General features: G+C 48.9%; 3 protein-coding genes and 1 non-coding gene across 4 annotated transcripts; all 4 read right to left on the bottom strand.

The window, feature by feature from the left end:
- Nucleotides 1-242: 242 nt before the first annotated feature.
- UPK1A (uroplakin 1A) lies at nt 243-8970 on the bottom strand. Its single transcript, XM_010978828.3, has 8 exons — nt 8708-8970; nt 8318-8406; nt 6657-6857; nt 4310-4384; nt 4075-4182; nt 2863-3042; nt 1145-1228; nt 243-1062 (listed from the first exon to the last, which is right to left on the bottom strand). The coding sequence occupies exons 2-8, from the start codon at nt 8396-8398 to the stop codon at nt 1018-1020; spliced, it is 774 nt and encodes a 257-aa protein (XP_010977130.1). The 5' UTR covers nt 8399-8406; nt 8708-8970; the 3' UTR covers nt 243-1017.
- TRNAS-GCU (transfer RNA serine (anticodon GCU)) lies at nt 1629-1701 on the bottom strand. The gene has a single exon. It is a non-coding gene; the product is annotated as a tRNA-Ser (tRNA).
- Nucleotides 8971-15009: 6039 nt separating the features above from the next.
- Nucleotides 15010-23217, bottom strand: LOC105088048 (cytochrome c oxidase subunit 6B1). The gene is made up of 4 exons (XM_010978826.3): nt 23060-23217; nt 21361-21477; nt 20286-20386; nt 15010-15198 (listed from the first exon to the last, which is right to left on the bottom strand). The coding sequence occupies exons 2-4, from the start codon at nt 21464-21466 to the stop codon at nt 15145-15147; spliced, it is 261 nt and encodes an 86-aa protein (XP_010977128.1). The 5' UTR covers nt 21467-21477; nt 23060-23217; the 3' UTR covers nt 15010-15144.
- Nucleotides 23218-24678: 1461 nt separating this feature from the next.
- Nucleotides 24679-26922, bottom strand: ETV2 (ETS variant transcription factor 2). The gene is given in 6 exon segments (XM_031456970.2): nt 24679-24893; nt 25131-25243; nt 25602-26060; nt 26318-26398; nt 26678-26801; nt 26803-26922. Coding segments are annotated over 6 exon segments (1098 nt in total). The 3' UTR covers nt 24679-24692.
- Between the last annotated feature and the right edge of the window lie 549 nt (nt 26923-27471).

The raw sequence follows: 27471 nt of genomic DNA, 5'->3' as shown, positions 1-27471 counted from the left end.
TTGCCGGAAGCTGTAGCCCCTGGTAGGAGGATGTCTGTCACCTGCACTGGCCCAGCAGCCCTTGCTCTGATTTTCCTTTGCTAAACAACCCCCTCCCAACACCAGCCCCCTGGATGCATCCTTAGCAAGAATGTTAATCCAGGTGCCCTCCCTTCCCCAACCGAAGGGTGGGCCTAGAACCTAAACCAAGACAGTGAGATTTCATCCCTGACCTTGGCAAGAGCTATTGGGAAAGAGGCCGTTTCTTGCTGCTGTGTTGCTGAGCTATGGAGGTGTAAGTCTGGTGTTGCCAGAGAAATTCTGCCTGAGAATGAAACGGGCTTCCTGGAAACCGAGACTGAACCTCTGGATCCAAACATGCCTGAAGCCAGCCCTACTGACTCAGTTACATGAGCTAGTAAATTCCATTTGATGTTTTAGACAGTGCCAGTTGGGTTTCTGCTCTTTTCATGGGAAGAGTTCTTCTTCATTCGCCTTTGCTTCATAAGAAAACAAATCAACACATTCAAGCAGTGTTTATTGAGTATCTGTGCTCAGACCTGTGCTGGGCAATGCTGGGGACAATAAAGTGACCATGACAGAACTCGTGCCTCCCCACACGGCAGTCTCAGTCTACCAGAGCTTAAATAGACAACCACATTGCCATTCAGTGATGGTGGCGACATCGACCGTGAAGGAGGAGCTCAGGGGGCTACAAGAGGGGCATCTGTGAACGGGGTGGGGGGTCAGGGAAGGGCCCCCGAGGACAGGACTTTAAGTTGACACTGAAAGATGGGCCAGGAATTAGCCAAGTGAAAAGAGGTTAAGGGCTAAGGGTCTGTGCACACATGTCCACGGGGTTCAGGGCACCCCAACTTCCAACACAGCTCAGAAACCTGGTAAAGGGTCTTTGGAGTAGAAAGAGGGAAGAGACGGGGGGTGGGAAGGGGAGAGGTGAGGCGGCCCTCCGGGCCTCAGCCGGAGGAAGTAGGGCAGGAGGAGGCCTGGGCTGCGCACGTGGCCTTGCCTTCTTGTTCCTCACAACGTGGTGTAGAAATACATGGCGAGCAGCATCACAGGGAGCTGGGAAGGAGACAGTCAGGCGGGGGGGTGCTCCAGCCCCACACCCACATCCCACTCAGCCCCTGGGCTCCCCGCCTCTCACCGTCCACATCAGGATGGCAAAGCCAAACCATGAGATGCCCCACGTGTAGCTATCAATGGCGTGGCCAATGTGTTCGAAGCAGCCCTGGGCAGGGGGGAAACGGAGGTTTGAGAAAAGGCCGAGGGAGGCTGGCTGCTGAAAGCAAGAGCCTCTGTGCGCCCTTGGGCAAGTTGCTTCCTTCCTCCAGCCTTGGTTTTCTTACCTGTAGGATCACTGTGGGTGTGGCTTTCCCACCACGCAGATCAGGGCAGTGTCCACCCCCCAGGGTGGTTTCAGGGAGCCAGGGATGTGGTGTCACCCTGAGCCTGGCACCCAGGCCCTGCACGAGCAGGTGCTGTCAGGATGGTGGCTATGACAGTCTGAGGGTGATTTTGTTTAGGGCCGGATTTCTATGCTGCCCACAAGTTCCAAGGGTTTGAAATATGCCTTTAGGGTCAGTTCAGTTTTTTTTTTCTTTAACTTTTTTTTCCCTTGACGGAGGCACTGGAGGCACTGGGGATTGAACCCAGGACCTCATGCACAGCAAGCACGCACTCTACTACTGAGCTATAGCCCCCACCCCCTAGTTCTGACACCTCCTCATTTAGAGGTGAGGTCTAGCCGGGCCAGAGCCCCACACCAGCCACCTTCATGTAGACCCCTGCTTGGCCCGATGTGGAAGCGGCCAAGAACAGAGGTTCAGGCTGTGTGCCCTGCGGTCGGGCAGGACTGAGGTGGGGGCCAGCTCTGCCATTTGTTGGCTGTGAAGCATTATGATTCTGACTCTCTGAGCCTGTTTTCCCTTCTGTGACGTGGCCATCTGACAGCACTGCCCTCTGAAAGCAGCTGTGGGGTTTCTGGGAGATGATGCCTGGAATCCTGCACAGAGCCAGGGCCAGAGAAATGGCTGATGGCAGAAACTGTTTGCACTCTGGCTCCCCTCTCCAAGCCCCTGATCTAAGACATGCTCCTGAAGGGTCCCCAGGCAGCCACGAGTGGCCAGCGGGACCACAGGGACTGGTTCTCCTCCTAGTCTAACCTCCTCTGGCTTCTCTCTCTGCCTCTGCACTCCCCTTGCAGTAGTTAAAACACCTTGGGGGTTAGGGGTATAGCTCTGTGGTAGAGCGCATGCTTAGCATGTACGAGGTCCTGGGTTCAGTCCTCGGTACCTCCGTTGAAAGAAAAAAACCCCGCTGAATTAAAAATGAAAGGCTCCAATTAAGTTGTCTTCCATCTATTGAAAAACAAACAAACAAACAAACAGCAACAATAAAAAACACCTGGTTGGGGCCTGACTGCCTGAAATCACATCCCAGATCCATCCCTCACGAGCGAGGTTCACCATCTGTAACATGGGATCACGATGACATTTACCGCATAAGGCTGCGGCGAGAATTAAGTAAGTTAAAAATGCAAAGCACTTCGAAGGATGCCTGGTACCAAGTAAAGGCTCAGTACATGTTGGCTGCTGTTGGTGTTGCTCTTCTTCCCAAACAACCTGAGAAAAGTCTCGGGTGCCAGGTTTGGACCAGACAGAACCGGCATGCACCCCGCACCCCGCCGGCTTGCAGAGGGAAGGAGGGACAGATGGAGAGTTGGGAGAACTAGAGGGAGCGGAGAGGAAGAGGGAGCCAGATGGTTGGGGGAGATGACAGGCAGACAGTAGGAGGGAGGAAGAGACAGAAGAACCCTAGAGAGGGCTGGATAGAAGGACAGACACATCGGGGGCAGGGTCACACCTTGGTGAACAGGTAGTCCAAGTGGCCCAGGCGGCAGCCTTCTTCATTGAGGGGGATGAAGTTGCCTGTCCGCCGACAGCACAGTGGGGGCCAGGGGAACACCACCTCCGGGGTGGTGGCCCGGAAGGCTGATGTGAAGTTCACCCAGTCCATGGGACCTGACGTGCCACAGCACTCTTGCTGCAGAGAGAGGCAGGGGTCAGGCGGGCTCCGGCTCAGAGAGGACAGCCACTCGCCTGAGGTCACACAGCAGAGAAGGGCAAGGTTGGCCTGGGCCCCAGCTGGACCCAACTTCCCCGTGTCCTGGGCCTCGAAGAGGGGCAGCAGTGTCTGTGTGCGAGCAAGGAGCAGAAGACACTTATCCCAGCAACAAGAGGCTGATGGATTTGGAGCAAACCCACACTCCTGATTTATTTAAAAAATTTTTTTGAATTAGCTATCAACAAAACCTGAGGTAAATGACACCAAAAGACAGATTTCTGGCTTCTCCTAGACCCCGAGGGTGTTGCATTTGTGGCTCCCAAATGATGAAAACATAGGCTCCTTCAAACCTGGGTTCCAATCCTGGCTAGACGAACAACCTGAACCAGACTGGGACCTCAATTTCCCTGGGTCCTCAATATTCTCCTCTCGTGCTGTCCTATCACGTTGGTTTAATTAAGAATGTGGCTTCTGATCTCTCAGGGTTCATTTTACAAAAAAAAAAAAAAAAAAAGAAAGGAAGAAAGAAAGAAAGAATGTGGCTTCTGGAAGCTGGCAGCCTGGGTTTGAATCCTGCCGGTTCTGTGACTTACTAGCTGTGTCGCCTTGTGCAAGTCCTCAGCCTCCAGCCTGGGTTTCTCATCACTAAAGAGCTGATCTCCCTTCTGGGAGGTTGCCAGGATCAAATAAGCTCAAAAGTACTTTGAACAGCAGTAAACAAAAGATGGTGCTCTTTAAGGCTTGTTGTGGTTGTAATTATTAAGACAGCATGTGCAATGGTTAAGAGCAGAGGCTCTGGATCTAGGCTGCCAGGTTTGGATCCCAGCTCTGCCCCTTACCAACCACATGGACCACATGACCCTGGGCCAGTGACTTTCCCTCCTTTGGGCCTGTTTATTCATCCGGAAAACGGTGATGACCAGAGCCCCTCCCTGGGACCCCTGTCCACGTCTGCGATCAGAGCCCCAGGTCCTCCAGCCCTCTCCGCCCACCCTGCCTCCCCTTGCCCACCTCAATCATGATGCGGTCCCAGAGGCGGGTCAGTTCCCGGCCCTGGTCCGAGTCTGCACTGTAGAAGGTCAGCATCTGCTTGGTGATCAGGGATGGGCTGGACACCATCTGCAGAGGGCCGGGAAGAACAGGGGCTGGGGGGGGAGACAGATCGACCTCCACCCCCAGCCCAACACCCTCACCACATCCCCACCCCAAGAAGTCATGCCCCTTCCCTGGCCTCCACCAGACTCACGTAGTCTCGGTGGGTGTAGGACGTGATGCAGGAGGCGCACTCAAAGATGTAGACGATGAGCATGAGCACCAGGTACTGGGGAGAGAGGGAGGGAGGGACAGAGGGACCGCCCAGTCAGGGCAAATCCTGCGAAGTTACACCCCTCCAGGACCCATGGAGAGAAACACAATTTTTAAAAAGTCTAGGACACCATGGGTGGAAACATCAATGTGGCGGATATACACTGTTCAAGTCTTTCACCCTCTCTGTGTGTTTGAAATTTTTCCTAACAAAATATTAGGGGGAAATGAAATCAACAAAAAATAGCTAAAGCAGTCCCCAAAGTTAACTGTTGGCTTGGATGCAGTAAATGAATATCTACTGTAGAAAAGAAAAAAAATAAAGACATTCTCCAGACAACCAGGGGCATCTGAGCACAGACTGGGTATTGGAAGAAAGATACGGAGGGACCAGGGTGCATTTTGCAGGGTGTGCCCGCGGCACAGTGATTGAGCGAATAAAAAAAAGAAAGAAAGAAAAAGTAGAAACTAAAGCTCTTTGACTGGTGTTTAATGGCAATTGTTTTCCTGGTCCTCAGTTGTCCTCACCCCTCAACCTTAAAGCAATAGGGGGTGGGGTGGGTGAGATGCTATGGCCCAAGGTGCCTGACTGCTTTAAAATCAATCAGTCCTTGTCACTTAGGGAAACGTGCACTCAGGTATTTACAAGTTAGTGACTTGGTGTCTGGAATGTGCTTCAGAATACCCCAGGAAAGAAAAATGCAGGCAGGCAGAGGGTGTGGTGGAGGGGAGGATGCTGGCCAGTCCATGGGTGATGCTGTTGAAACCAGGTGATAGGTACGCAGGGCTCATCATGCCATTACTCTAGTCTGTTTGCAATTTCCCATAATAATTAAAAAAAATATTCTGTGTCAGTTCATGACAAACTAATAGGGGAGATGCACAGAATTTTTTTTAAACTACTTGGGTGAACTTTTAGGGCTTTGGTTCAATGGTTTGGCCAGAGAAGTAAATGCAGGAAAGAAAAAAAAAAAGAAGGAAAGGAAAGAAAAGGAAAAGAGCCCTTCCATGGCTCCGTCTCACTTACAGTGGAGCCAAAGTCCTTATCAAGGCCCGTAAACCCACCTGATAGGCAGGCCCACCTCCCCTCTCTTCCCCCATCACCATGCCCACCCTCTCTGTTCTCCCAGTACGCCCTCAGTTCCTCTCACTCGCTCCCACCTCACACTGCACTCCTGTCCCCTCTGCCTTCAGAGTCTTTTTTCTTGCTGTTCCTTCTACCCTGAATGCTCTTCCTACAGATGCACACACGGCTCACTCCCTTCCCCCAGGGGTCTTGGCTTTCTTGGACTGCAAGACCTCTCCCCTTCCCCAGCTCCAAATCTCCCTTCCTGGCCACTGCTCCCCCAGCAGAGCACCCTCCCCTCTGGCAAGAGGTTTCCTGGTTTGCTCTCTAGATAGCCCAGGGCCCAGCGAGGGTTTGGCACATGGTTCTTGCTCAGTAAACATTTGCACATTGAATAAGGAGTTGCCTCTGGAAATCCAAAAGGCCCTCATGGGTGTAGGGAGCCCCGTGCTGGATCTGTGTCAGTGGGGTGAGGATTGGAATTCCCGCTCTTCCTATCCCCTGGGCTGTTGGCCTTTTTAAACCTCAGTTTCCTCATCTGGTAAATGGGTGAAGAAGCACTAATTTCAGGGGGCTTCTGAGAGGATTGAGTAAGCTCATTTTCTAAACAGCTTAGCCTCATGTGGGGCGTGGGGCATGGCTGCAGGCAGAGGTTAAAGGCACAGGCTCAAGCACTGAAGTGCTCAGGTGTAAATCCTGGCTCTGTCACTCACTTGCAGTTAGCACCCTGGATACACGACTTCATTTCTCTGAGCCTCAGTTTCAACTCTGTCCAATGGGCTCATGATGACAATGATGGTGAGGAAGATAAAGATGAAGATGAGGATGGTATCTGGTGGTGGGTTGTGAGCAACAAATGAACTAATCCAGAGCACTTAGAGTGCAGGGAGCACACTCATTAAATGGCAGCCATGCTATTATTATTGTCGCTCTTATCCACAGAGTTCAGATCGTGGAGAGCAACTAGCTGAGGTTCAAATCCCAGTCCTGCTGCTCAAGAGCCAGCCTCCTGTGCAGAGCTTCCATCCCTGCCTCCCTGGTGCCTTTACTAAATGAGCGTTAACAGCCGAGCCTAGGTTATTAGGTTATGGGCCAATGAAATGAAATGATTGCCACGAGGCTGAGCACACACACCAGTGGCTGTGGTGCGGTTGTCACCATGACACCGTGAGGATGACCTCTGTGCCCCACCCGACCCTACCCCTTCGTCCTGGGGCCTCACCGTGAGGATCATGGACCGGCGACGGCAGAGGGCAGCGGCCACACCGAAGCTGGCCACCACGAAGAAGGAGAAGCCGCAGAAGATGGCGATCCAGGCGCCGGCGAAAACGTCGTCCTTGCCGGAGACGCCCATCAGTGGATACACGCGGTACTGGTCAGCTGTCACCCACACCGTTTCGGCAAACAGGGCCAGGCCCGACAGCTGGACAGGGCAGGGGGTTAGCGAGGCCTGTGCAGGCGCAGCAGCCCCGGCTGCATGAGTCTCCAAGAGCAAGTGCCCCATTCTGAGCCTCCACTGCCCTCTTGGTAAAGTGTGCAAAGACATCACCTTCTGTGACCAGGGACGCAGCTGGGTAGGAGGCCAGGAGGGAATGGCGGGCCCAGCCAGACCCCTGCACCCCCACCCTCCTCCCTCCTCCACAGCTGCCAGTGTCTTCAAGGATACAAGGAGATGCGACATGCAAAACCTGCAGCACGTGAAGATGTCAGGTCCACCTGCCTTCCCTGAAGAGTGTTGCTCTTCCCTCCAGGGGAGTTTGGCCATGGACCGAACAATGACAAATGCATCAGGTCAGCACTGATCCACTTGCAGGAATCAACCCCATGCAGGAAAATTACAAACCCACAAGGTTATTCCCCCCAGCACCGTGGGTAAAGGAGCCAGGATGCCTCGCCACAGAGTGCTGTCCCGGCTGTCCCGGTGTGGAAAAGGGCAGGGAGGCTGTCTGAGGAAGCAGGTGGAGTGGCCTACAGGTGACGTGAGCCAAGGAAGTGGGAGGCATGGGACAGGACATGGAACAAGCTACATTTCGGGCAAGAAAGGGGAGAATATAGTATATGTGTTCCTGTTTGTTTGTATTTGCTTAAAGAAATATTGGAGAAACTGAAAACCTGGTTACCTATGGGGCCGAGGAACAAGGTGAGAGGAAGAGTGCTCAGTGGATACCTTTGAAATCAATCAAACGAATGCTCATAGATAGAGTGCTTACTATGTGCATTGGCCCTTGTCACTGCTGTCTGTGTGACAGTCAGTAATGCTGCCAGCTGTTGTCCTGACCAATGCAAATGGCAACCACGTGTGCCAAATTCTGGTCTGAGCACAAATCCAGTACTTCATTTTATCTCTCAGCATTCCTATTTTATCTCCATCTTCCAGATGAGAACACTGAGGCCCAGAGAGGTCACATCACTGACTCAAGGTCCCACAATACAAGGTGACTTAGCTGGGATTCGAACCCAGGCTGTCTGGCTCTAGAGCCATGTAGGTATCACATAATTAAAAGATATTGTTATTACTCAATACTCTGGGCCTTCTGTGTGCCAAGCAGGCACTGTATGTCCGTATCATGCTGATGATTTTAGCTGGCACTAGTCACTTTTTCTGAGCAGAGGGCCATACAATGCACACAGCAATGCCCACAATGAGGACATCATCTATGGATGGGGAAACAGGCACAGAGAAGTAAAGTCGCTTGCTCAAGGTCACACAGCTGGAGAGAGGCAGAGCTGGGATTCAAATCTGGGCTGCTCTGACTTGAGAGCCAGGAGGCATTGGCCATTAGGGGAGTCCTGGGCCCTTAGCCACGCTCCTCCTCCAGGCTGAGGACCGATCCCCTCTTCCCCACCTGCCTGCCCACCTTCCCACCCTGGGGGATGTCTCACCAAAATAATGATGTTGCCAATGACCAGCAGTCCCACTACAACCGGAGACCCCTTCTCTGCCTCTGCTGCTGCAGAAGCCATAGTCCTGCCTGGGACACAAGCGCAGGGATGAGACTAGTGGGGGGTTGGGAGAGAGCAAGGTCCGGGCCGGACCCACTGCCCTCACTCCACACCCCAGCTGCCAGGGGCTGCTCCCAGCTCTCTGCTGGGCCCAGACAGATATCAAGTGTGTCCAGCCTCCCACAACCCCAGCAGTGGGCCATTTTACAGAAGAGGAAACTGAGACTCAGGTGGGGCAGTCACTGGCCAGAGCTCAGCACTGGCCTTCCCTGAGCCTAAGCCCTCCCCAGCTCCCCCTGCCCACCCGGACCCCCAGAACCCCCTCCTCACCTTCTCTGCCAAAAGCCTCTCTGGCCAGCCCCTCCCGCAGTGGCTTCTTATATATGCTCAGGCCCCTCCTTGGGCCAGTTTCCTGGAAGAGGGGAGGGTGTCTGTAGGAGGGGACAAGAGGTCAAGCAGCAGACCAGTGTGGGAGAACAGCTTTAAGAGCCCCCCCCCACCAAGTGATTTATAGACCTGAAATTCCAGATCATGCTATATCTGGCCAAATGGGCAGGGTGACATGCCTCTGGTTCTCAGGCTATCGTGGTGGTGGAGGGGGCAGGGCGGGGAGGGTGAGACTTGCTGTCTCTCCTTAGGACTAGAGCCTTCCTGGGAGGAGGGGAGAGATCCAAGTCAAACCAGCAGCAATCCCGGAACTGCGTCTTCTGCTGGTGACTCCACCACTCCCAGGCTGGGAGCCAGGGGAAGTGGCAGGCCAGGACCCCAGCAGGCGAGGGCAGCTGGACAAGGAGAGGAGATAGGAGGAGATGAGGCAAGTGGGAAGAATACTCAGAAGGCTGATTTTCGGGCTCTGGGATGAGGGGCAAGATGGAAGGAAAATGGGTGTGTCAGGGGATTTTGAGATGAATATCTAAAGAGTAAGCAGAGAGAGGAATGTGCTAGAAAAAGAGAGGGCGACACTGATGGGCTTGGTGCGAGAAACGTGGCCCCCAGCATCACCGCACACGAGCGGAGAAAGCAGGGTCAGAGCGAGGAGCCGTGGGTGGAAATGTCTTCAGTCTGCGGAATCAAAGGGACCTAGGTTCAAATCCAAGTTCCGCCTACTCCGTGCAGCGCGTCCTGGCATGTGCATTTGCCCATCTGCAGAATGGGTACCATCATACCACTTTCTTGGACGGCAGTGAGAACTGAGTGCGGGGATGTCTGCAAAGGGTGTCACGGGCCTGGTGCAGCAGGCGGCCGCGCCTCACCAGCAACGCTCGGGAGAGGCCCACGTTCCCTCCGATGGCGCCCCCTGGTGGCACAAGGCTAATTCCGCAGGCGAAGATTGTGGCTTGGGGCGCTGGTTCTTCCCCAGAACTTCTCAACCCCGAGGACTACGGCATTTGCAGCGTTTTCTCTCTGGGCCTTGGCTCCCCCAGTGTGAGAGAGACGAGCAAACAAATGGAACTTAAAATTCCACTGTCAAGATACTGGCTTGGTAATAAGACACATGAGATGTTTTCCAGTTAAAATGGATAATTGATTTTTAGTCAATCCACTTTACATTTAAAATTGTTTTTCTCTGTTGATTTATATGTATATTAAGTACTAATGAGAAAATTTAAATAATAATCCATATAATCTGTCAAATACATTTTATAAACTTTAGCTAAAATAACTTGCAAAATAATAGGGCCAAGCTAATAATATGAAATATTTTTATTTTCAAATAGTTGATAACTGTAATTAGAAGTTTTATAAAATGTTTAGTAAGAGCAGAAAGTTGTCATCAGTGGGGGCAATAATATGTCACCTGTCATAAAAGAAATTCATTTTGTCCTTAAACATGAACTCAGTGTATTTGGGTGTTCTGAATTTTCACTATTCTTTCTTACTATTATATAAGCCAGAACAATAAAATTTGAAGTGCTAATTACTCAGATGCTCAGAAGGCTGATGATAAAAATCACAATGGCAAGATCTCCTAAGGATGATACACACCTACGCTATGATCCAGCTATTTGTCCCCAGAAATTCCCCCACTTCTGTCTACCAAGCGCTGGGAGTGTATTCCTAACAGCCCCAAACTGGAAACCACCCAAATGTCTCTTAACAGGAGAATGTTTAATGCACACAATGCTTGCACACAATGGATACTATTCAACAATAAAAGGGAACGAGCTATGGATTTGTGCAACCACAGGGTGAATCTCAAAAGCATTTTGCTAATTGAATAAAAGCCACACTCAAAAGGCTACAACTGTATGAGTCTAGATAAAAAATTCTAGAATAATCAACAACAACAAAAAAATAGGGGGAGTGGTCACCTTGGGGGCATTGTGACTGGAGGAGACAGGAAAGGAGCTTCTCTTTCTTGATTTGGACACTGGCTACATAGGAATATTCAGACTGTGAAATGTCATCAAGCTGTACGTTCACAATAAATGTATTTTTTTATTACAATGCTTTCTAAAGAGGGTGGATCCTTTCAAAAGAAATATATTCAATGTGTTAAAAGTGGTGTTTTCCAAAGAGGGCGCACAAGTTAATTTTAGGTGTTTCATGGACATGAAATGAAATGGCATCGGAATGATACAAAATTCATGATGAGCAAAGGATTCATTTCTAACCAGTCCTTCTGATGGTACCATGGAGAAATATCAGCAGTTTGATGCTGCTGTGTCCTAAACACCTCTCCTTTCTTAAGAGCAGTTCTCAACAGGCCTCACTGACTGACTAGGATTTAATGATAACATATTGGCATTGTATTTATTTTTATTTTTTTGTACTTATGTTTTTAAAATAAGATGTTTTGTTTTCCATGGTCAGTGGTGAAAGGAAACTTTTCTCAAAAAATTTTTTTTATTATAAAACATTTCAAGGGAGGAGGGGATAGCTCAGTAGTAGAGCGCACGTTTAGCGTGCATGAGGTCCTGGGTTCAATCCCCAGTACCCCCACTAAAATAAATCAATAAACTTAATTACCGTCCCTCTCCAAAAAATAAAACATTTCAAGTATACAAAAAATGTAGAGAATAACGTGACACCTACATCCTCATCACCCTGCTCTGTCAAATCTAAGCATTTTTGTGGATTCACTGCAGATTGGTTTTTTAAAGTGCATACATTGCAGATGGCATTTGAAGCCGCCGTCTCGCCCCAGAGACAACTTCCCTACTAAATTTGGGTCTCATCCTCCTCCACACTCCTTCCCCTGTCTTCTTTTCAGATCGCAGGTGTCATGGGTTGAGTTAATACCACACCCTCAGTTTATAGCTCATTATTCCCCACAATACACCTCTTGATTTCATGTATTCCCTCATATGTCCCTATCTGCAATCTCTTTTGGTGCCCCCTACTGGCAAACATTGTAATCTGTTCATATATATCTTTTTTGTTGGGTGGGTTCTCATAAAATGGGAGCCATGGTTTCCTGTGCATGTATTTTCTAATTTACATACCCATGATTGTGTTAAATAGCTCATGCTATTTTTACTTTTCTTGCTCAGCACTACGATTTTATTAAGATCCATCCATGTTCCTCTGGGCACACTGGCTTCTGACGGTTGCTTGGGATACCTGTGGTCCCACAGTTTACTGTCTCTTCTCCAGAGAGGACGGTCAGGCTACTTCCAGCTCCCCGACCCCACCACTCCCACTTAAATAATGCTGTGGTGAGCACCCTCATGCATAGACCCGGAGAGACCCACAACCACGTGGACCAGAAGGAGGAACAGAAGCGTCAGTTTCCTCACTTGTGAAATACGGGTTATAATCATACGTGGCTCGTGGAGTTGCTGAAGGCCCGTGATAAATAAGGCAGGTAAGGTGCGTCGTAAGGTAGCTGTAGAGTTGTTTTATAGCCTGCAGTTACACCCTGAGGAGGAGTGAGGTGGAAAATCCTGTACTCAACTGACACAGGGGAGCTGAATGAGGAATGGTCTTGCGGAGGTCTTTGCGGGAGAGGGAGGCAGGTGGGAAAATGCCTCATGGTAGCTCTTTTGCAAGCCTGCTTACCTCCCTTTGTTTCAGGAGGAATCAGCAAGAGTTCTGCTATGGTCCGGGTCAGACCACAGTTAAATATTGCTTATGTGGAGATGTGCAAGGTTGTCAGGGAGCCATGGGGGAACCGTTCCCCATAGTCTCACCCCACAGGTCATCTGCCTATGGCAAAAAGGGGAAACAGATCTCTCCAGACAGCTAGTGGCCACCTACTTGCCTAGGGATTAGACTCAGCCACCACTAACGGAAGACACGCACAAGAAGGATTCTTGCAAAAAAACCTGAACTGCCTCTAATTAGGCCTTTAGAACTAACTTCCAGTTTATAAGGACTACAGATGGCAGCAGACGCTAAATGACCTGAGGAAACAATTAGGCAAATCCAGACTAGGGGACATTCTATGAGGCAGTGGGCCTGGCCTCTTCAATTCTTGCAAGAGTGGGTAGGGTGGAAGGGGAGAATTCTAGAATTTACAAACTACTAGAGACCTAAAAATCAGAATGCAGGTGAAACTTGATTGGATCCTGGTACCAAAAATAAACGAATTAAACACTAGTAAAAGAAGTTTTGAGGTACAATTTGGGAAATCTGAACATGAGACATTAGAGAATTCGTGTTAGTTTTTCTTAGGACTGATAACGGTATGAAGGAACATGCCATTTTTCAGAGATACACAGGTAATTATTTAGGAGTGAAGTGTCAGGATGTTTGGAAAGCGCTTTTAAGTGATTCAGTAAAAAATAAAATGTACACCTACACAAAGTAGCTATGACACAGTGTTAACAATTGTTAAAACTAGGTGGTGGGTATAAGGGCGAGTATTGAAAGAGTTGTCCACTTTTTCTGTACGCTTGAAAATTTTCATAAAATGATAAAGAGGTAATATACATATTTAAAAAATCCCTGCCCTTGTGGAAATTACATTCTGGTATTAGGGTGGACAATTATCAAGGGCGAAGAAGTAAAATATAGTGAATATTAGTGGTAAGTGCTTAATAAATGAAAGGCATGAGGGCTTCGGAGTGTTGTGTGTGGAGGTGAAATGGAAGGTTGAGTGGCCAGGGAAGGGCTCATGAAGTTGTACTTGAAGAGCTGAAGGCAGGAGGGAGCGAGTCGTGTCACTCTCTTGTGGAATGGCATTCCGGACAAAGCAAACAGCAGGTGCACAGACCCTAAGGCTGGAACCAGTCCGGTGCCTTGAACATCTCATGAGCTCACAGGTTGTTACAATGAAGAGGTCAATGCAGTAGGAACTGCATGAGAAATGGAGATCAAAAAGGAAGTGGGAGAACCATCTCAGATCTTTATCAAACCAAGTACAGACAAAACAGCTGTTTATAAATGCTTCTAGAGGCATGGGCTATCTCTGGAGGAATTCACGGGTAACTGCTAATGGTGGCAGTGTCTGGACAGAATTGGGTGATTGGGGTTAGGGGAAGCCCTGCATCTCGACTTTTCACTGGACTTACTGTTTCCTTTTATTCCCCCCCAACCCCAGTATTTTTATCCATTTTTTTTTTTTGGCTTGGGAGGTCATTAGGTTTATTTACTTATTTATTATTATTACTATTTTTAATAGAGGTACTGGGGATTGAACCTGGGACCTCGCGCATGCTGAGCATGCGCTCTACCACTGAGCTCAACCCTCTTGCCCTGGACTTTTGTTTGAAATATTCACCATGTTTAAGTTCATTCTTATTTCCAACACATGACAAAAGCTTCTAGAGTCCCTCAGTCCCTCTGCAGGCACGGGGCTCCTCCGTTTACAGCCCCTCTTCCTCATGGGCAGCCATTTCAGAAGATTCCTCCCTAGAGCCATTTTCTCTCAATGCAAGAATCGTCTCTCTGCTCTTTTGAATACACCTCAGAGAAATCTGTTGCACAACTATTTGGTTTTGAGGAAACACCAATTTGGCCATAACACGGTGCCCTATCTGGTCACAGTGTCGCAGGAGCTCCCTGTTGACAAGATTGTGGTAGACGATATTTTGGACCGTTATTGTGCGGCAATTCATCTGGGGACACTGAGAAAGAACATTTAACTTGGCCTACTTAAATGACCATGGCCAACATGACAGAAGCCTAGAACATAGGGAGAAATTACACACTGTGCAGAAGACTGCTTGTTAGATATTAAGAACTTACTGTTAATTATTAGATATAATTATGGTATGATTATGTTTAAAATAAACCTGTATCTTGAAGAGATACATATGCTTACTTATTTCTGGATAAAATATGATCCCCAGTATTTGCTTTAAAATTACCTAGAGGGGGAGGGGAGTAGTTAGAGATGAAACTGGTCATTTGTTGTCATTGTTGAAGCTACGGGTACAGAGGAGTTTTTATTATACTATTTTCATGTGCTTCAAAACCTAAGGTTTTAAAAAATTGTACAGATAATATAAAGAACATATAGATAAATTTTAGCACACAGGAACTCAAGGTTATTCTGTATAATCACTCATTCTATTGTCTGGTAAAGAAGAGGTGGTCAAAGTTTATTAAAACAAAAATTTTAAAAAAAGAAAAGAAAGAAAAAGAAGAAAAAAAACCACCACCCTGAATTCAGTCTTACTAGTCAAGGTCCTAATTCCACCTGAGCTTCTGGCCCCATCATCCAGCTCTTTTACACATACACAGCCTTACACTTTTCCAACAAGTGTTTATTATTAGTTAAGCCATGATTCAGGATCCCAGGGTGGGGATCACTATGTAGCCGGGTCTACCTTTACCACCCCAGGGAGAAGGACGGAGGACAGAGGTGGGGTGGAGTCAGTTCAGATCTTCCCAGGAAACGTGCCATCGGCCCGGCGTTCGTCCCAGGTCGTCACCTGTAGAAACACAGCCAGTGTTACTCCCTTCTCCCGTGGGGAAACCAGGCGGACAGACTTCTTTGTCTCCCTCACTTTGCCCACCTGTTCGGTCAACAAGTAACCCCAGTACCTGCTCTGTGCCAGGACTGGTAACTGTTCCAGGAGCTGGAGAACCAGTAGAGACCCAGAAGGACAAGAATCACTGTTCTGAATGAGCTGACATGAGCTGACCCACAGTGGGGACAGGAGGTGGGGGAGGGAGGAGGAGTAAGAGGCAGACTCAGTGCAGAGCTGTCCATGGGGAGAGGTAGAGCTTTGAGCGTATGACGGTGTCCTGCTTTAGAAGCCCCGGAGTCAACATTCAATGATGTTTGTCAGAATGGTAGAAAGAAGGACTACTAGGCAGCTGGGGAAAAAATGAGGCTGATCTATGCCCCAGCATGAATGGATCGCTAAGATACACAGTCAAGTGCAAAAAGGTCCAAACCGGATACAGTGTGATCCTACTACTGCTCACAGATGTATGCATATATATAAAAATGATGGAAAGGCCGGTACCAAACTGCAACACTCCCCAGAGGTAACACTCTGCAACTTGTAGACCTTCCTACAGGTGGTTAGAAGCATATTCATCTTTACACACTCACACATTCACATTCATATGCTATGTATTAGAGGAAGTGGATAAATGCACGGATAAGGAAGACTGACTCTGAATCCCTGTTCCATCACTTCCTAGCTGTGTGACCTTGGGCAAATTACTCAACCTTTCAAAGCCCTGGTTTCCAATTCTGCAAAATGAGAATACTGATAACAGTACCTACATCACCCCCTTTTTTAGCATGTTTGCCCTTATATGACATAAAGCACTTATGAAGTAGCTGGTCCACAGTAAATGTGCCTGTTTTATTTACAAACACACACCACACATCACACGTTCTCTATATACAGATTAGGCCATGCTATACAGACTGTCCTGCAACTTGCTTTTCCCACAAGTCTTAGAGCTCTTTCTGTATTCTGCCACACAGATCAAGATAAATACACTATCATTTATCAAACTTGGGTTATTTCTGAATGTTCCCCATTACAAACAACTCTGCAATGGGCATCCCTGTACACAAACATTTTTGTAGGATGTGTAGATGTGAAATTGCCACATCTAGAGTATGAATCTTTTCATTTTGAAAGATCCTCCCTCAGGACTGACCTCAGAAGTGACTAGACCAATTTACAGAACCACCAATACTCAGCACTATTATCCCCACCCCCACTCCTTTTAAATTAAAGGATCAGACTGCTCTGATCCTTTGGCAAATTAGTCTTTGCCCAGTAATCCCAATTCATAGAAGGGAAACTAAAGAAACCATTCAAACAGAGGGCAAACAAAACATTTCCTGCAATGGAATTGTACACCGCAGTATCATTTAACATAATGAAAAAAGGCTTGGTGTTGGGAAAACTGGACAGCAGCATGCAAATCAATGAAGCTAGAGCACTCCCTTACACCATACACAAAAATAAACTCAAAATGGATCAAAGACTTAAACATAAAACAAGATACAGTAAACCTAGAAGACAATATAGGCAAAACATTATCTCACATACATCTCAAAAATGTTCTCCTAGGGCAGTCTACCCAAGCAATAGAAATAAAAGCAAGAATAAACAAATGGGACCTAATTAAACTTACAAGCTTCTGCACAGCAAAGGAAACCATAAGTAAAACAAAACGACAATCTACAGAATGGGAGAAAATTTTTGCAAATGAAACTGACAAAGGCTTAATCTCCAGAATATATAAGCAGCTCATATGACTTAATAAGAAAAAAACAAAACCTATCCAAAAATGGGCAGAAGACCTAAACAAGCAATTCTCCAAGGAAGAAATACAAATGATCAATAGGCACATGAAAAAATGCTCAATATCACTAATTATCAGAGAAATGCAAATCAAAACTACAATGAGGTATCACCTCACACCAGTCAGAATGGCCATCATTCAAAAGTCCACAAATGACAAATGCTGGAGAGGCTGTGGAGAAAAGGGAACCCTCCTACACTGCTGGTGGGAATGCAGTTTGGTGCAGCCACGTGGAAAACAGTATGGAGATTCCTCAAAAGACTAGGCATAGACTTACCATATGACCCAGGAATCCTGCTCCTGGGCATATATCCAGAAGGAACCCTACTTCAGGATGACACCTGCACCCCAATGTCCACAGCAGCACTATTTACAATAGCAAAGACATGGAAACAGCCTAAATGTCCATCAACAGATGAATGGATAAAGAAGATGTGGTATATTTATACAATGGAATATTATTCAGCCATAAAAACTGACATAACGCCATTTGCAGCAACATGGATGCTCCTGGAGAATGTCATTCTGAGTGAAGTAAGCCAGAAAGAGAAAGAAAAATACCATATGAGATCGCTCATATGTGGAATCTAAAAAACCCCACAAAACATAAATACAAAACAGAAACAGACTCATAGACACAGAATACAAACTTGTGGTTGCCAAGGGGGTGGGGAGTGGGAAGAGACAGATTGGGATTTCAAAATGTAGAATAGATAAACAAGATTATACTGTATAGCACAGGGAAATATATACAAGATCTTGTGGTGGCTTACAGCAAAAAAAAATGTGACAATGAATATATGTATGTTCATGTATAACTGAAAAATTGTGCTCTACACTGGAATTTGACACAACATTGTAAAATGACTATTACTCAATAAAAAAAAGTTAAAAAAATAAATAAAATAATGAAAAAAGACTGAGTTCAGCTAAAGGGAAAAGGGATATTTTTTAACTATTAAAGACAACAGCTACCCAATAACTGAGCAGGTTGTACTGATGTGAAAACAGGTACACAATGCAAGCAAGAAAAAAAAAGCCATGGCAAAACAGCACCTAGAATATGATCCCTATCTACACATAAATAGATATAAATACACACCCCCACACACACGGGCCCACAGAATAGGAAGTGGAAGATTTACATCAAATTACTAAGGGACATTAACTTTGGACTCAGAAGGGAATGACTGAGGAGTTTTTCACTTTCTACATTATATAAATCCTTCATTTTGAAGATTTACAAAAAGCCACCATGCTTCTCATGGAGAAACTGAAGATTTTTTTAAATTGGAAAATAAAAGATGACTGGAAAAAATGTTTTAAATGTTCATATAGGAAAAGCACTGAACTCCCACCCCCACCCTTGCTAAAATACATACACCGGGATCAGAGACTAATTCTGAAAAATACATAGACGAAACTGACACAACATTGTAAACCAACTCTGCTTCGATTAAAAAAAAATACACAGGAAACATCTGGAAGATTTTACAATATTATCAGCCAGGTCAGGAGGATAAGGAATAATTTCCTGCGCCTTCTTCTATTTCTTAAGTTTCTGTGAAGTGGTTATATTGCTTAAAAAACAAAAACAATAACAAAACGCTTATTTTTATTTCACGAAATTTCTGGAATAAAGAAGCCAGGGCTGCTGGGTATAAAGAGTGGGATCACATCCAGCCCTAAGAAGGCAGACACAGCGCGCACCTGATGGGAGGAACCACACAACCTGATGCTCCAGGTAAGGGTGGGCACAGGTCCCAGAAGCATGCTTCCTGGCACACTGTCCAGCAGGCACCTAATGCAGGCGCTGAGGCTGGAGACGGGATGTTATGGGATCACAACGTCATGTTATCCAAGACCACCCAGGAACAAGGTGAAATGCTGGGACGGCAGAGGGGACTCAAAAACATACGAGTGTGGTCAAAGAGGTGGGAGGAAAACTGAGCAAGCCAAGGATGAGTGCATTAAAGTAATCTGTTCTCAAGAAGTAAGCCCTGAAGATGTACATCAAAGATGCTTAAAATACTGAAAAATTAGAACAGAATCTCCATCAAAAGAGAGATAAGTAAAAGCATTGATAAATTAAAACAAATGAAGCAGATCTATACGCACTGTCATAAAAAATGGGGGCTCTAAGACACACTGATAAGTCAAAGGAAGTCACGGAACAGACTATACAGTGTGATCTATCCATAAAGGGAAAAGTTCCACAGGCTTATGCATGGAAAATATATATAGAGAAAAAGGAATCTGTTAACAGTAGTTACCTCGGGGGAGAGGGATTGGCGAGCACAGTGGACTTCTACTTTTTTCCTGTCTGCACACATTAGTTTTGTTTTTCAAAACCAGCACTATTACTTTTGTAATAGCATCATATCTTGATTTTAAGACACTTTTTTTTTCATTTTAACATCTCTGAAATTAGCATGCTTGTCACATTCATTCCCGGCATTAAAAAAAAGGATTCAAACATCTCTCAGTGTTTCTTATTGTCAACGGGGTCTTTGGATGAAATAGATTTACTATTAAACATAAGTTTTTTTTTTAAACTTTCTTTTGGTGGCGGGAGGTAATTAGGTTGGTTTCTTTATTTTTTTGTTTAGAGGAGGTACGGGGGATTCAACCCAGGACCTCGTGCATGCTAAGCATACGCTCTACTGCTTGAGCTATACCCTCCTAACCTATAAGTTCTTTATTTAAAAAAGAGGGTATAGCAGAGAATATTGAACAGTAACAACATGTCTGATCAGATCAGGCCTAAAAGGACTGCCTTAACACAACCCTATTTTTGAGAGCTGCACACTGAAGTAGGTAAGGGTGAAATGACGTGTCTGGGATTTGCTTCAGAATACTTCAGAAAAGGAAAGAAACAAACAAAAGGGCTAGATTGAGGAAATGTGGAAAAATCTTGAGACTATTCAGTTTGGGTGATGGGGATATTTGGACATGCTCATATGAGAAAAGTACAGGATTCCCAAAGACGGTGATCCCCACAGGGACAGGTAGAGCGCCTGGGTGAGCCGATCTCGTTTCCTTGGCTGAGAGCCCTGCCTGGTTGAGAATATCGGTAAAAGGAGGAAAGAGAGGCAATTCTAAGAAGAAAAGGCCGAATCCACATCCAGTGATGCCCCATCCTCCCTCTGCCTCTCACAGAGGAGCTCCCACCAAGTCACCACACTCCCCTCTGCAAAGACGCCACCCCAGCATCCCAAGGGCCCCAGGAGGAGGCACATACCCAGGATATGGGGCAGAGGGACTTGTACACACGCTGGTACCATTCGCACACGGAGACATCCCCCCCTTTAGCAGTCATTGCCTTCTCACAGCGGTGGAAGTCTGTGAAGAAAGGGAAGCAGGTCAGCCCAGACCAAGGGCTAGAACACATTTTTGATCAAAACTCACAGAAATACTTTTAATACACAACTAATTACACACACACACCCCCCTCAATTTTCACAAAGAAAACATCCCCTTACAAGCGTAATACTAAAAAGGGCTAGACAAACCTCACTAACCTGATTTTGCAACCCCTAAAGAACTACTGTTCAATGGGAAATTCTGGGGTCAGAAACGGTAAGGCAACATGAGAGGCATGTGTGGGGATTACGGAAGTCCAGAACCAGGGCAAGGGAAGGGGAAGATGGTCTTGATGCTAAGATGCTGGGCATACACCCGAGAAAGAAAAGCATTATTCACATGGACATCAAATTACATTTATAAGGATGTTTATAGCAGCGTCATTTGTTAGAGTCCCAAACAGCATGGACCAATCTTCAAAACTGTTAAATGCAGAAATCCAAACACAAAGGAACACATACAGTATTTATAAAGTTCACAAAGAGGCAAACCTAAAAGCGGTGATAAAACCAAAATGTAATTGCTGTAAGTCTGTGGGGTTACACCTCTGGTTGGGAGAGTAGAATGTCGTTTTCAAGACAGGGCATAGAGTAGGCAGGAGAGCTCAGGGTGCTGGCAGGATCTAATTTTCTTCCCAGATTATAGTTAACACGGAGGATTCACTTTAGAATTATATATTTAGTTATATGTACTTCCTCTATGTGCATTAGATTCCATACACACACACACACATCTTGAAAAAAAAAATCATTGTGGGAACCAAAGTTTGCGACTCTGGCCCAGGCCTTGAATACAGCTGGTATAGAGGGGCATGGGCCCTACAAGGTAGGACATCCAGGATGAAAGAGAAGAGGCCTGGGATGCACATCCCCTAGGAGGAAGCAAGAGGTGAAAGACTTGAGGTGTGGGACCAGGGGAAGGTCAACACTGCCCCTGCCCCATGCCCCGCTCACCCAGGTAGTTCTGCCAGCAGTTCCTGGTCTGGTTCTGGTTGGGGAAGCGGCTGTCAAAAGGGGCAGTCTGGTAGTTCTTGATTTTGATCTTGATGTCTTCTGCCATAGTGCTGACTCCTGGAGGCAAAGACAGTGGCTGTTGGTAGGCGTCCTAGGGGGCCTGGGCATGGAGATGTCAGGCCATCCAGGCCCAGCGGAGGCCTGACACAGAAGAATGGGCTGGGTGTGCACAAGCCACCACTCCTTCCCTTTCAACATACTGACACAGAGGAGAAGGGGAGGGCAAATCCACTTTAAGTGTGGAAGTCACAGCAGGGTGTGTGTGTGTGTGAGGGGTCAACTCCTTGGTAAAATCAGGCCTTATTTGTCCCAACATAACCCTAGCTGACATTCACTGAGTGCTTACTACAGGCCAGGCACTATTCTACACACTTCATTCCTACAGCCACTCTAAAAGGCAAGAACTATTAGTAACAGTTTCAGACAAGAGACAGGGTGTTTAAGTGACTTCCCAAGGTCATAGAGCACACATGTGGTGGAGCTGCACTCGATCACTGACATAATTACACTGCAGAGGTCCCTAATCTCTTTTGGTGCCAAGAACTCCTCAGGGGTCTAACGAACCCTTTCTCAGAATATGTTTAAATGCATTTAAAAGCTGCATAGGATCACAAAGAAAACCAATTATAGGTAGCTGAAGATTTACTAATCACCACAATTTTGAAATAATCATGAGTGCAAAAGGTATTTTGTGACATCTGCAACCATAATGTGATATAAGATGACCAGCAATTTTGACTGGTGACAAAGTCACTGATGATGCAAACACTACGAGGGCTGCTGCCTCCATTCCTACTGAAGGAACTGTTACATTTCAATTAGAGAGATTAGTAAACATCCAGGTGTAAATTTTCCTCCATCAAGCACTAGTACCCCTTGAATTCTATGATTCTGTGGACCCAGGGTTAAAAACTGCTATAATCTCTCTTATGAGGTGACACGCTGTTTTTGCTGGGGAATCTAAAAGAAACTGCCTCTATTTCAGATTATTCGACGAGTCGCGGGGTTACATAGAGGTGAGCAGACCAGTGATCCAAGGTAATGATAGGGATCGGGGGCACCAAAGTAGAGTCTTTCGGGGAGCGGAGAAATGTGGAACACCAGCCGCTGGGACACAGATGCAATCGGCATCGTTGTTTTGCAAGCGATCTACACCCATTATCCGGGAGTGAGGGTGGATCGGGGATGATCCCGCGGGCCTTCCGACGTCCAAGGCAGAGGAGGGGCCAGACAACAGGAAGCCAGGCTGTGCCTAGGACAGCCGCCGGGAGGACACCTGCGGCCTGGTGATTGAGAGCACTGCAGTCCAAACTACCGAGACCAAATCCTAGTCGCTGTCTAAACTGCTTAACATCTGAGCCTCAGCTGCCTCCTTGTCAAAAGGGATAATCACTTGCCCTACCTCAGATGTAAAGGCTAGAGGGAGGATTAAATGAATTAATATTAACCGTCTGGAATATTAATGGCATTGAGGAAGAAGTATAATCATTAGCTACGATTACTAACTGTACAGGACCTCAGTGCCCCGGGAGGCCGGCCACTGCCGGCCAGAAACCTCACCTCGTTCTCCGGGAAGCAAGGGTCGGGCTCCTCAGTCCCCCAGGCTGGGGTTACAGGCCCCAGAGCCCTCGAAACTCACCTAAAGACGCCCCCGAAGCGGCTGGAAGCTCAATGTGACCCTCAGCAAAGACGCCAGAGCCGGACCGGAAGCGGAATTAAGACCGGCCGGAAGCGGGGCGAGGCGGCATATAAAGGAGTCTTCCGTGCGGCTAGAGCGCCGGCCCCCGAAGCCGTTCAGGCCACGCCCATGCGTGCGACCTCTGACCTCCTATTGGCCCAATCGCGAGCTTGCAAGGCACTTGGAATTGCTCCTAGCTGTGGCTGTTTCTAGCTCTGGACGCCGCTTGGTTACAGGTTCTTGTCAACTCCGTGTCTCTACCAGGAGAAAGGGGTTCTGGGTCTTGGGGCTGGCTCGAGAGTAGGCCTGGGGAAAATATCCCAGCGGAAATAGTCATGCAGGACTTATTCATTGAACGCTTACCCTGTGCGAATGTTGTTGAATGAATGAATAAAGGGGGCTTCTGGGATCTGAAAGAGGGAGTTATAGAAGAACTGCTTTCATCTCTCTCCTTAGTCTGGCCTTCAAAGCTTCCCACATACTGTGTTGGGTGCATTGTCCAGGCCTAACTGGTTCGGGGTCCTCTTACACATCCTGTGTTCATCAGCATTGTAATTATTTGTGGAACTACCTGTTTACATGCCTGCATTCACCCCCCCCCCCTTTAATGAGATCTTCCTAAAGCCCAAATCTCTTCCCTGTTTAAACCCCTCTCTGGCTCCCCTGTGCCCTCCGGACAAGGCCAGGCCCTTACTATGGCCCACACATCCTTTGTGAACTGATCCATGGTCCCCTCTCCAGCCACACTGATATTTTAGTTCATTGAACAGTGCTGTGAGATCTACCTCCAGGCCTTTGTTTATGCTGTTTCTTCTGACTATAACATTCTTTGCCTACCTGACTTCTCAAATCAGCTATTTCCTTCTCCAGGAAGTTTTCCTTGACCCATTCCCCCACCCCCAGGCTAGGGCAGATCTCTCCTTTTGGGCCTCCTGGACTCCCTGGAGTTTCCCCATCCCAGCTCTGACCACTCTTGGCTGGCCCTGTCTGGTGATGGGTCTGTCTCCCCACTGGACTGTGAACTCCCTAAGGGCAGGGTGCAAGGTTGTCTTGGTCACTGCTGAATCCCCAGCATTACCCGCAGGAGGACCACTCAGCAGGTTCTGAGTAGACGCGGAGTAGGCTATCCTTGGGGGTCTGAATTCTATGGCCCCCAACTTGGAGTGGGGAAACAGAGGAGGTGGTTTTGCGGGGCAAGCACTAGGTCTAATTCCTTGATGATCCCTAGCACAGGGAGGGCATATAGTAAGCCCTTTTTGGAGTCTGAGGCCTCCCTTCAAGGGGACGCAGTAGGTAGTTTGGAAAGTTAGTTACTGGGTCTGATTCCTGTACAAGTCCCAGTACAGGGCAGGCACACGGTAGGCAGGTCCTATGGGGTCTGAGGTTGATTCTTCTGCGTGTCCCATCACACAGTGAGCACACAGTAGTTTCCCTAAGGATCGGGGTCTGTTTCGCTCACGGTGCGTCTAGGGATCACACAGGTTGGCTAGGGGGCGATGTGGGGTGTTGGTGCTGCGCACAGGCTGTCTAGTGGATCTAGGCAATATCAGTGGGAAGGATGTCAGCACGCACAACGAGGCTTGACGGATTATTTTTATTGGGTCGCTGCTCCCTGCCCGCCCCCCATGCGGTCAGGATAGGCTAGGCCAGGCACCCGGCCCCCAAAGCGGTACGTGTACTTGCGCCGCCCGCTCTTGCGCACGATGTCACGCCGGTAGTAGTAGCGCAGGCCTCGGCTCAGCTTCTCGTAATTCATGCCGGGCTTCCTCTTGCGCTCGCCCCACAGCCGCGCCACCTAGGGCGGAAGCCCGGCATGAATGAGAGGGTGGGAGGGGACGGGGCTAGACAATAGGCGGGTGGGGCGGGGTTCTGGTACAATCCACACAGGGGTTAGGCCTGGCGGAACCGAAATAAAATGGGAGCGAGGCTGGGGGCGGGGCCTAGGTCTGTGCTAAGCAGAGCGAATGGGCAGGGCTAAGTGAAACAGGAGGAGACCAGGGAGGGATTTGGCCATCCTGGGAAGCTGCCCCACCTCTTTGGGATCGCACAGTTGGAACTCGCGGCTGTTGCCGGTCCAGCGGATGCAGCTGCTACGTGCCCCGTCGTGGAGCAGCTCAAGGAGAAACTGCCACAGCTGAATGGGACCTGCAGGAGGCAGGTGAACATTCAGGTTTCCTGGCCCCAGACCATGTCGCTTGGATGACCTAGGAGTCCGGATCTCCCTCTCCATATAAGGGACCCAAGAGTTGGCCTCGGGGACCCAGGCATCAGGACCCTCATATCTTTTTTCTCACAAAATCCAGGAGCTTACGTCCTCATCCCTAGCTCCCTGGAAGACGAGTGTCAGTTCTCTCCCTCAAGACTCAGGAGTGAGGGCCACTGCCCCCTCCTCTCTGGAGCGCTTGCGTATCTAAGCCCAGTTTGCTGGGTCCCACCCCCTTAGGCGCCTAGGCCCCGCCTCACTAGACTCTGGCTTCGCTCTCCAAAATCTCGCGGGCCTCACCTCTGTGGTTACTTTTCGGATAACGAGCCGAGGTCGCGCTGTCCGACTGCTGGCTCGTTTCGGAGGATGCTGTGAGAGCTGAATTCTGGTACCCTTTCGAAAAGGTGGTGCAATCCGTTGGCAGCCCCAAGTCCCAGGAGATGGTATAGTCCGAGCCCGCGGGCCCGCCCCACGAAATGGTAGAGTCGGCGCGCGGTCCTCCTCCCAGGCCCTTGCCCCAGTAGGTGGGGCCGTCGGGGCCCAGAGAACAGTTCCAGCTGGTGGAGCTGGCGGCGACCTGGGCTCGCGACCAAGAGTTGGCACCCCCCGTGGAGGTGGCGCAGTTCTGGCCAGCTGCCCCTTCAGAGCCAGCCAAGGGGGCGGGGCCCAGGGCCTGGGAGACGGGGCTCCAAGGGACCGAGCTGGTGTTCGCCAGGTCTGTCCAGTCTCCCGACCACGTAAGAGCCTGAGGGGCGGGCTCTGTGAGGAGGAACGGACCCCAAGTGAGAGGAGCCCAGATGTCGGGATCCCCGGCCCCCTTGGGGATTCTGGGAGTCGCAGCTCTCAGCTCTGGCTCCTGGGGCTCCCAGGCTCCCGTATCTAGGTCATGCCACCTGGAGTTCACAGGCGTCCCCCGTCCTAGCCCCGTGACCCCTCAAAGATCGGGGAGTCTAAACCTCTAGTCACAGTGGGGGACCCCGGTCCCCTCCACACCCCGCCTCTCCGCACACACTCACCCGCCCCGCATGGAGCTTCTGGGTACGGTAATGCGGAGGCCCAGTTCGGCTGTGGGAGCCCTGCGGGGTATAAGGACGTAGCTGAGTTTAGGGAAGGGTGTGAGCAATGACTAGAGACTCCACTCAGCCTCTCACCCAGTGGTCTTTATTTGTCGGGGGCTGAGAGTTGTTACCCCCAGCCACTACTCACTCAGACCTGGGACTCAGGACCCTGGTCCCCTCCTCCTTCAGCTTCAGGAATTCAAGCCCACACCACTTTCCCCATTCGACCCCAGGAATCCAGGTACGCCCCCTTGCTCCCTCAGACAGCGGAGCCCAGCCTCTCACCTTCTTCCCCAGCACTCAGGGGCCCCAGCCCACAGCCACCTTTCCAGTCTGTCTCTGCTGTCAGCGTGTCCCCTTGGAGTGCCAGTTCAGGGAAATAGAAGTCGAGTTCAGCTTCTGCAGGCAATAAGATTAGAGCCCCGTCAGGGTCGGTGGAGGCTGCCACATGGGTACCCTCCCCACACACATTGTCTCAGCCCCAGCAGCCTACCCAGCCCTGACAGCCTGTGCCCCAGGGGCACTTCCTGTGGTGATGCTTCATCCCAGTTCCACAAATCCATGGATGCCTGTTGTGAATATTCTGGGGGGGGGGGAGGGCACAGGGTGAGCTGGTGACACTTAGGACCCTGGAGTCTGGGTCCCATCCCTTGCTTCCCTCAGAAGGAGTCCAGGCTTCTGCTCCCTCCTTCCCCAGGACCCTGGAATCTTGGCTTCCAGTGTCCTTTTCTCTCAGACCAGGAATCCAGGCCCCCAGACACCCAGTCCCCACTTCATGGCTCACCTCTGGCAGGTCCCTCTGCCCCCAGCCAGGGGTCTCAGCCCCATTTCATACCATGCACACCCTCCCCTGGGGGCCTGAGCAGGGGGAAATTTTCCAAGACGTCAGAGCTTGGGGTCACAGCTGGGGTCGAGTTGCAAGACCAAGGCGGGACCAATCTATTCCCCCCGCCCCACCCCCTCCAGGGATGGCCACTGGCCTCCCTGGTAGCTGGGGCTGTCCTGCTGCAGGGGTGGCTTGTACTTGGACAGGAGCTTGGGGAACAGTGGGCTGGGTGAGACCTAGGGGTGCAGAGGGATGTTTCCGGGGTGACTGGGGTGGGGCAGGGGGT

Source organism: Camelus dromedarius, chromosome 9 (genome assembly GCF_036321535.1).
Source record: "Camelus dromedarius isolate mCamDro1 chromosome 9, mCamDro1.pat, whole genome shotgun sequence".
NCBI lineage: Eukaryota > Metazoa > Chordata > Mammalia > Artiodactyla > Camelidae > Camelus > Camelus dromedarius.
This window is presented reverse-complemented; position numbering and strand designations above follow the sequence as displayed.

What these genes read in the sequence shown, in the direction of transcription:
- UPK1A (XM_010978828.3), bottom strand. Translation starts at nt 8,398, where the DNA reads ATGGCTTCTGCAGCAGCAGAGGCAGAGAAGGGGTCTCCGGTTGTAGTG. An exon ending in CCTACACCCACCGAGACTAC is followed by an intron (nt 4,183 to 4,309) that starts GTGAGTCTGGTG and finishes GGCCCTCTGCAG; the next exon opens with ATGGTGTCCAGCCCATCCCT. An exon ending in TGGACTACCTGTTCACCAAG is followed by an intron (nt 1,229 to 2,862) that starts GTGTGACCCTGC and finishes CCCCCTGCCCAG; the next exon opens with GGCTGCTTCGAACACATTGG.
- LOC105088048 (XM_010978826.3), bottom strand. Translation starts at nt 21,466, where the DNA reads ATGGCAGAAGACATCAAGATCAAAATCAAGAACTACCAGACTGCCCCT. An exon ending in CTGCTGGCAGAACTACCTGG is followed by an intron (nt 20,387 to 21,360) that starts GTGAGCGGGGCA and finishes CTTTCTTCACAG; the next exon opens with ACTTCCACCGCTGTGAGAAG. An exon ending in CCCTCTGCCCCATATCCTGG is followed by an intron (nt 15,199 to 20,285) that starts GTATGTGCCTCC and finishes GTGTTTCTACAG; the next exon opens with GTGACGACCTGGGACGAACG.